This window comes from Cephus cinctus, unplaced genomic scaffold (genome assembly GCF_000341935.2).
Source record: "Cephus cinctus unplaced genomic scaffold, Ccin1 Ccin1_scaffold0215, whole genome shotgun sequence".
NCBI classification, from domain to species: domain Eukaryota; kingdom Metazoa; phylum Arthropoda; class Insecta; order Hymenoptera; family Cephidae; genus Cephus; species Cephus cinctus.
The window spans coordinates 822,555-831,220 of NW_014332933.1; the positions used below are offsets into that span (position 1 = coordinate 822,555).

The 8,666-nt window shown below is 42.9% G+C and overlaps 2 protein-coding genes across 4 annotated transcripts in view; one reads left to right on the forward strand and one right to left on the reverse strand.

Annotated features, from left to right (window-relative positions):
* LOC107265169 (acyl-CoA Delta(11) desaturase) overlaps nucleotides 1-6,413 on the forward strand; it is a 12,679-nt gene extending 6,266 nt beyond the window's left edge. For all 3 annotated transcript variants that reach the window (XM_015734312.2, XM_025082504.1, XM_015734311.1), the window contains exons 2-6: nucleotides 642-880; nucleotides 2,532-2,662; nucleotides 2,907-3,112; nucleotides 3,369-3,554; nucleotides 3,674-6,413. In XM_015734312.2, coding sequence (XP_015589798.1) covers nucleotides 655-880; nucleotides 2,532-2,662; nucleotides 2,907-3,112; nucleotides 3,369-3,554; nucleotides 3,674-3,995 — 1,071 coding nt within the window. In that variant the 5' untranslated portion in view covers nucleotides 642-654 and the 3' untranslated portion in view covers nucleotides 3,996-6,413. The remainder of the gene's footprint in view (nucleotides 1-641; nucleotides 881-2,531; nucleotides 2,663-2,906; nucleotides 3,113-3,368; nucleotides 3,555-3,673) is intronic.
* Nucleotides 6,414-6,532: 119 nt separating this feature from the next.
* On the reverse strand, nucleotides 6,533-8,427 carry LOC107265172 (acyl-CoA Delta(11) desaturase). Its single transcript, XM_015734322.2, has 5 exons — nucleotides 8,119-8,427; nucleotides 7,917-8,047; nucleotides 7,633-7,838; nucleotides 7,370-7,555; nucleotides 6,533-7,066 (listed from the first exon to the last, which is right to left on the reverse strand). Exons 1-5 carry the CDS (start codon nucleotides 8,246-8,248, stop codon nucleotides 6,754-6,756), a joined length of 966 nt encoding a protein of 321 aa, XP_015589808.1. The 5' UTR covers nucleotides 8,249-8,427; the 3' UTR covers nucleotides 6,533-6,753.
* Nucleotides 8,428-8,666: the final 239 nt, after the last annotated feature.

An 8,666-nucleotide genomic window follows, 5' to 3' on the forward strand; every position in this document is an offset into this window, starting at 1 on the left:
TCCGTCGCATGTACTTTCTGGAAGCTGTTGGGCAAATCCCGATGTGCCTTTGTTCTCGAGTCTTTTGACCTCGAGCCGAATTTCTGACGTCTGACGAGCGATCCGAGCTAATCGTCGACTCTGTTGCTGCCGGTATAGTCGTTCCCTGAAAATCTTCCATTCTTGTAGAAACTCATCCTACGTCATTTGGTCAAATGCCGGTCAGCTGTTGGACCTCTGCGTGTTACTTGTCACGTTTACGTTTTATATATATGTATTTTTTATAAGATCCGACTAATCTCATCAGTCGTAAAATTTATATATTTTTTCTCCATACCGCTTATCTTCACTCGTCTGCCATCGACCTGTCGCGTGCTTCCTCACTCGGCGTTGCCAAATTAAACGTCGCTTAGTACGCGCTATTTTACAAGATTAACCTATCTCGGATTCGATAACCGAGACTGTTGGAATGAGAAAATTCTTGACGGTCGTATTATTTACGGGTGATTGATAATTTTTAATTAATTATAATCTTCACTCAAATCTCAGTCGCTCGATCTTCTTTGGTGTCCAGTTCAGTATTTATTTAATCGCTTGTTCGATTTTACGCATGAAACATTTGGATTACGTAATAAATTTTCGTATCTTCTCGATTGTTCCAGAACGAAAGTGAGGATGGCACCGAACATCACGAGCGCACCGACCGGGGTCCTTTTCGAGGATGAAACACTCGACGAGAACGCGACCCGTCAGACGGCCGAGCAAATTTCCAAAGAGAAACCGAAATACGTGAGACGTATCGTATGGAGAAACGTCATAATATTCGCCTACCTTCACCTTGCGTCCCTCTACGGAATCTACCTGGCAATTACTTCAGCCAAATTGATGACCCTTATATTCGGTAGGTTAAAATCACATTAGGCTCTGGAATGACCTCAATGCAATATTAGCCGGTGATATTTATTACTATCATGTAGGATATTACATATGGCACTGTCTATACTATAGTTAGAAATACGTATATCTATATTGTACGCGTATAGTCTGTCGACAAGTAACGCGAAGTCTAGGTGACTCTTTTACTTTGAAACTAATACGAAGTTGACCCCTCGATAACACGTTCCTAGTAAACAGATTATACGTATATAATGGCTAGTATTATACGTGGCTGTTTCTCTGTACAGAGACATGGGGGGGTTGTTGCCCTCCCCCTTAGGCCAGTTTACTCCGGTTAAATGGTATAAGGGTAGTATTGCATATACGATGGGTGGAAACTTGGTTAATTTGGCATGCGACCTGCAGACGTCCTTGAGGAAGGAAAAAAATGAGATGGGAAAGCCGAGTTGGAATGAGAAAACACGTGGAAGAAAAAATTGATGGACTTTCCGGCATAATTTTCTTAGCTACGAATTTTCCATACGAAACGTCGTTCACGGCGACTGATACGTAAGCGAAGGCTTTACCGAGCCGAGGACGTCGCGAGGCTCCCCGTGCAATTAGCGTTTAGCTAATTAGTCTAGTCGTCTGGCTGAACTGGCGAAGAGCGCCGAGTGCCGATTAAACTTGGACTACCGAGGAATTGCGCACCTGTTGATAACCCGTGGGCTTATCGTCAAGTGGCTAAAGTCACGTCGCTCGGCAATTGCATGCTTAGCCCCATTGCAGTTAATTGTAAACGCGCACGTAGCAAGGACAATGACGTTTACAATGACAATGTCGATTTACTCGCGTATCTGCTCTTCAGTTTTGCCATCGATCGTTGACACGAGTCTTTTTTCTTTGTATCGACTCTCATTTGAATTTCAATGAATCTAAGAACGCGCTGTTACGTTTCGCTCGGGAATGACTCAGAATTCGTTGATAGCAATTGATAGCTGTAATTGATGTTTGCTAGTAAGGCCCTCCACGCGGAACGCTCTTTTGTACCTTTCTTGTTCCTTTGCGTAACGTCGAGGCACCCCGTGCCGGGATCTGACGATGTGAATCGGTCTTGGGCACAATCTTCGTTTAACGTGGAATACATTGTCGTCCCATCTATGTCATCCTTAAATTCTTTTACTCCAGACACTTGCGGATGCCGAAGCTTTACACGTGGCACGGGCCAATTGCCAAAATTGTGCAGTCTGAGAAATTCCTTGTATCACCGTGACGGGAAGTACTTTTTTAATGGTAAAAAGTCCCGCTTCACGGAATGTCCATTTTCGGTACTAACGACTCTCGCAGAGGCAGTGGCTGTCCAAGTGTAGTGCCTAAACAGTCGAGTCTCGATTTCGAAATGGAAATGCAAATGCAAAAAGAGGGTAAATATGTGCCGGACTTTGTACCAGCGTCTCAATGCACAACGCGTGTCTCTGATAGAGTTCCCCTGTACGATCGATTTGAACAATCAGGAGCCAAGATGTCGCAGGACACGCGAACAACGCCATACGATTACGTAGACACGTGTCACGTGGAGGCACGTGGTGCTACGTCCCCATATCACGTGCTGAACATTTCTACATGTCAACAGTTTGTGCGCCGATAATAATTGAACTTTTATTTCATTTGCGCAGCTTTCGCACTTTATCAGTGCTCCGGTTTGGGGATCACGGCAGGAGCTCACAGATTATGGGCCCACAGATCATACAAGGCAAAGTGGCAGCTCAGACTTATACTCACTGTGTTCAACACTCTGGCCTTCCAAGTAAGTTTCTATGCTTTTTTAATATTACCCTAAATTCAAACATTGAGCCTCTTTTTTTTTTGTATTTTCACTTTTCGCGACGGCAATGAGCTTTTCATATTTTTTTTATTTGGGCCCCTTGTACTTTGTCAATCGATTGACTGTACCGAGATACGAAGAAGGCTATTGAATGTATCAATGAACAGTGAACTGTCACGTGTGATTTTCGTATATTTTAATGCATATTTATTTATATAATTTGCAGGATTCTGCGATAGATTGGGCCAGAGATCACAGGGTTCATCACAAGTACAGTGAGACCGATGCGGATCCCCACAATGCCAAAAGGGGTTTCTTCTTTGCCCACGTGGGGTGGCTGCTGTGCCGTAAACATCCTGATGTCAAGGAGAAGGGAGAGGGAATCGATATGAGTGATCTTGAGAGCGATCCGATTCTTGCCTTTCAAAGGAAGTGAGTTATGGTCTTTGTTTTTCTCGATCAGAATGATCGATCGTCGATTTTCCCACGGTCATCGATAACAAAGACGACGCGTAGATTATTGGCTATCGTGTGTGTAAATTTTTGTAAAGTTATCAAAACCTACTTTACATAGTAGATTTTCTTAGTCTCGTATGGAATACGTGAACGGAGGTAATCGAAAACTGACTTATAGTGCAGTATTTTCCCACAGAATATAATGGATAACGGAGATACTCCTTCCTTTCAGATATTACATATACCTGATGCCAGTGATATGCTTCATGCTGCCCACTGTAATTCCTGTATACCTGTGGAACGAGACCTGGACGAATGCTTATTTCATTCCGGCTATACTGCGTTACACCTTCACCTTGAACATGACGTGGCTCGTCAATTCGGCTGCTCATCTATTCGGCGGCAAACCCTACGACAAGTTAGTCACTTCTGCTTATAAGTTTTCTACCAGTTTCAGGAAGTTTCAATTGGAGCGCGTTCGTTATATTTGTTTTTCTCTCTCCCGGTTGGTACGATCTCTTTCTTCCTTTCCCTCAGATTCATCAATCCAGCGGAGAACAAGAGTGTCGCGATAGTCGCCCTTGGAGAGGGCTGGCACAACTATCACCACGTCTTCCCCTGGGATTACAAGACTGCCGAGCTGGGTAACTACAGGTACAACCTGACCACTGCGTTCATCGATTTCTTCGCGAGGATCGGCTGGGCTTACGACCTGAAGAGCGTCTCGTCGGATATGGTACGGAGGAGGGTAGAGAGGACGGGCGACGGAAGTCACGAGGTTTGGGGCTGGGGCGACAAGGATCAACCACAGGAGGAGAAGGATGGAGCCATCATCACGCACAACACCAAGGACCAGTAAATCGGCATTACTATGTCTCCTCTCTCGTGTCCTGGACATGTGATTGCTGTATAACTTCATTAAGTTTAACGCCAGAAGCCTCTCGTCTTTGGCAGCCGTGTTGGCTCCAATCGAGATATCATTTTTTGTGCGAGCATACTTTTCGAAAAAGCGTTTGTAGACTCGAGCTTCTTGTTAGAAATTTCGGAAATTCAGTGCGCGCGAGGGCGTGTGTGTAAGTGTGTGTGTGAATCTGCGAAAGAATAAGGAATGAATGCGAGATTGTTGGAATCAGTGCATAGCGCATTACGTATCATCGATCGGTAGGATGTGTCACTAAAAGTTTTGCGATCGCTCCAGAGATGGCGCTGGGAGCATCGAGTCAAGTCACTTAGTTCAATCGCTCCTGTGAATTCTCGACGGTGCTCCCGATGACAGATGGTCGGCTTCGAGATTCAATGTCGGTGTCGATGCCGATCGAAAATTGTCCGGCATCGTTATCAGGAGGATCGTCGATTGTTATCATTATCGTGTAATCATCGCACAAGGAGTTCTATGGGTTCAGTAATCAATCACATCGTCATTCTCTTCTCTCTAACTTCTCATTCTCATCATGCGTAGGCGTACTTGCTTATTACTTTCGTTAGCTGTATCGGTAAAGTTTATCTGTCATTCATGACTTTCGAAGATCGTTACATGGGATCTTTCGTTCGACGTTTCTCTCGAGAGAGGAAAACACTGGGAGAAAGAGTACATCACAAAAGAAATGACGTTTACGTAGAAAGACTCTTTGATTGCATGTTTTTGCTTCCTCCTTTATTGAAACTATATTCTTTTTCACCAAAAAATAATTGCTCTCGGAGTCTCGCGAATAGTGGCTTAAAGATTTAACTTATTAGATGTGGACCAGTTGCAAGGCGCTCATAGCCCGTTGTTTCGAGAATGGCCTAGAAGGGATACGAGGTCGTCTGTAGCAGCTTCTTTTTTGAACTCTTTCTTCACTTTTGTTTAACCTCGTTTACCCGTCGCTTGCGCGTGTGAGTTTATTTAATTTTCGATAACACTTTTTTCTTCAGGGTTATGTAAAAACATTTGAAATACGGAAGAAGCAATGTTACGCGATATTTAATCACGCTTTTGCCATCTCGTTTAACTCACGGCACTGATTTAGTTCATATAAGTAATTTATCTGTCCTCTCTTTCTCTCTCTATTTTATTTTATCTTTTTTTTTCAAGTTACTTAAGATCGCGACGGAGTCCGCGAGAAGGAGGAACAGTGGACGTTTTTGTAAATAGAAACGGAGAGGAACGGGAGCCGCGTGCGACTGACTATTTATTGAATATTGGCAATATCTCTTTATTTTTTGTTCTCCTTTATTCCACTTTTCGCGAAGGAGCCATAAATTTGTCTCTTCTCCGTTGGGCTTCTCCAAGACCTACGTGTTAAGAGTGCATGCCGGGAGATACTTGTAGAGGCAATTGGTCCAAGCAAGATCAATGAAGTACAGGTTTCACATCGGATATACAAGGTCCACGTTGTACGTGTACATATAGAAAGTAATTTATTTAGCTAGGATCTTAACAGGGATTATTCAAAGATTATTTGAAGCTGCTCACGTACCTAGCACTTTCCTTTTCCCCTCCGAACCGGCAATCACTTTGCTCTTATCTCTCCGTTCGGTAAACGTCGTTTCCGTTTCTGACATCCAAAACAATTATATTAGCCGCTGATTTCTCTTACGTCCCCCCACGTCACACTTTGCCATCTTTGACCTTTTTTGACGTCCAGCACCGTCGAGTGCTTCACTCTCGTGACTGGAATGTGTACAGTCGATCGAGAAAATGAGCGCGGCAGTAAGCAAACACGTGCCGCAAGGAAACGTGGGGAGGACAAACGTGGAAGTGGCGACAGGATTAGCGAAATTTGGGGTAAATGAATTTAAAAAAAAAAATTTCTCTTCGAAATATGCTCGACGCGACGCATCAGCGTTGCGAATGGACGACAGTGCTCGGAATGGTCGAAGTGAACGAAAAAGAGGAAACTGAAGAAAGAATTGACCGAGCCTCCGTAACCTAGTTGGGGAATCGATGATAGGTAAACAAGTTACTCAGGTCACACTCCACCCGAGAGAAATGCGTTGAACGTCCGTCGTGCGTTAACATGCGAATCGAATGTGGACAATTCGATCAGAGCAACGAACACGATACGAAGATATAATTTAAAAAAAAAAGATATTTCACGGTGAAAACGTAAATACGCGAAGCGTCGCGATTTCGCGAAGAATCATGGATATTTAAGAAAAAACATAACATCCTACTTTCGACTTGTGGATGAGCATTATTATTAACTATGCGTAATTACATTATTGTACCGTGTATTATACGATGAATATATGATTAATTAAAATAAATATTGAATAAAGTATATTTTTAAGTAAACAAGCATCGCTTCTTCGTACTTCCTTTGACGAATCCTCCGCCAACCCTTGACCTTTCGATCGATTCTTCCGCTCTTCGGTGGATTGTAACGGGAAAACGCTAAATGAGATTTTCACGTACGACCGAGCAACAACACATTTATTCCGGCTGTCATTACAAATTTCTTTTGACAGTCGCCAACCACGTGGACCAGTGTCATGATGTCTGGAGTAAACAAAATTTTAAAGAAACTATTGCTACTGTACATGGCACGTGATTGCTATAATTTTCCATCCATAAGAAACTTGTCGTTGCTCCTTTCTCTTTTCTTTTTTTTTTTTTGAGATCAACAGTCATTTTTTCAACCATGATGATATCTTAGCTTAGCCTTCTTCGTCTCGAGCTCAGCCAGTCTCTCCATTTCGTCAAGTGCCTGCTGAAGCGTCATCTTGGACGTCGCCATTTTTCCTAAGACTGACCTAACGTCCTCGCTCGATGCGGTTTTAAGACCGGAGACAAGACCAAGAATCTCCCAGATCTTGAGGACGAAGGTGGTGCAGCCAGAATCGTAGCCACCGAACTCCCCGCTTTTGCTGTCCCAGGGTAGCAAGTAATGATAATTCATCTGATACGATTTATGAAGTATGAAGACGGTATTGTCGTCCGCTGGGTATCTGCAATCAATGAGTAATGAGAAAAAAAAAGAGGGACTTAAATTCTGTCAAATTATAATTTAGGGCAATGACTTTGGTCACTCGAAGAGAGTCACTTGGGGATTCGAGAGAAATGAAAGAAATTTTTTGAATTTATTACTATTCTTTTCTTTTGGCTTCTTTTCTATCTACAAATCCCTCGGTTCGATCCGCATTTATTTACTGTGCACGCCACTGCTGTCTATCACGACTGTACCGTGACTTTTGGGCATTTTGAAGAAGAGTCTATAGAGAAGCGCTAATGTATCAAAAATGGACATTAACTTGTCTCCAGGATTCATTCCCCAGATGTGCATGGCGCTGTTCACCAGCCAGGATAAGTTCAGGGTGATGGCAAGTCTGGCGAAGCCCAGGATGAAGACTGAGTTCTTGATGGATTCGTCCCAGTATTCGGCAGGTGCGTTTATCGGTAGGAGCAGTCCGACGATTACGAATAGCGGCCAGTAGAGCCTTCAATAAATTGTCTCTATTAAATAGGGAATATTGTGTATTTCAATTAACGATATATATATATAAATGAAAAATACCTTCTTTGTATCCAAATCAATCCGTCGGAATCGACGTCGCGCATATCGATAGTCTTTGCCAGAATCTCTTGATCGGGACGAGGCGTCAGGACATTGCTGACCAAGTGGCTATAGATAAATCCCTTTTTGTGATTGTAGGGATCCTTGTCAGTTCCATAATACCTGTGATGAAGTCTGTGGGCCAAGACCCAATCGTAAATGGAACCCTTGGAGGTTTTAAATAAAATTAATAAATTTTTGTCAATAAAATATTTTCAAATAAATTTTATCAAGATTATACGTACGACTCCTGCCACTGTGTGTGCAAGAACCAAAAATAATCTCACAATGAAAGAGGCCTGGTATGACTGATGGGCCCAGAGTCTGTGAGCGCCAAGGGTAAGTCCCAATCCAGCTAGGAAGACGATAAAGATAACTGGGGGAAAGAAAAGAAAATTAGAAAAATTTGTAATATTCGAAAAAGGCATTTTAGCCGTGATATCTTACCGAAAAACAGGGTCAGCCATTTGGCCTCGAGGAACAAAAGCACGAGTCCGTAAAGACCCAGAGCGTGAAGATGGATGTACCATAGTACGGTTATCCAATTGACGTCACGCTTCTTCACAGTCTGATCCATTCTACTGATCTGATCAAAGAACTCTAGGACACTCACGTGGCACACCTGGACACTCTCTTTCTCGTACTACCGAGCACTCTGCAAACTCATCGACCGACAATTGAAAAACAGACTGAATCGAGCCTGTGCGACGCCTCGACTGATTTGCTTAACCCCACGACCCCTTTCGAGAATAACATTATGCTCAAGTGAGCATTTACATTGTCATTTCCTTTAAGGACAATGACTACTATGCTGAAACGAAATCACACGTATATTTCGATAGCTTTGATCGATTCGCTAGAAATATTGGTTATCTAAGCTAGAATCGTTTGAGAATTATTTTATTGCGTTATAAAATCTTATCTCGTACCAGACGTTGTTTGCTATCGTATAAAAGAATGGTAAAGGATTGAAATTTCAGAAAAAAAATTTTGCT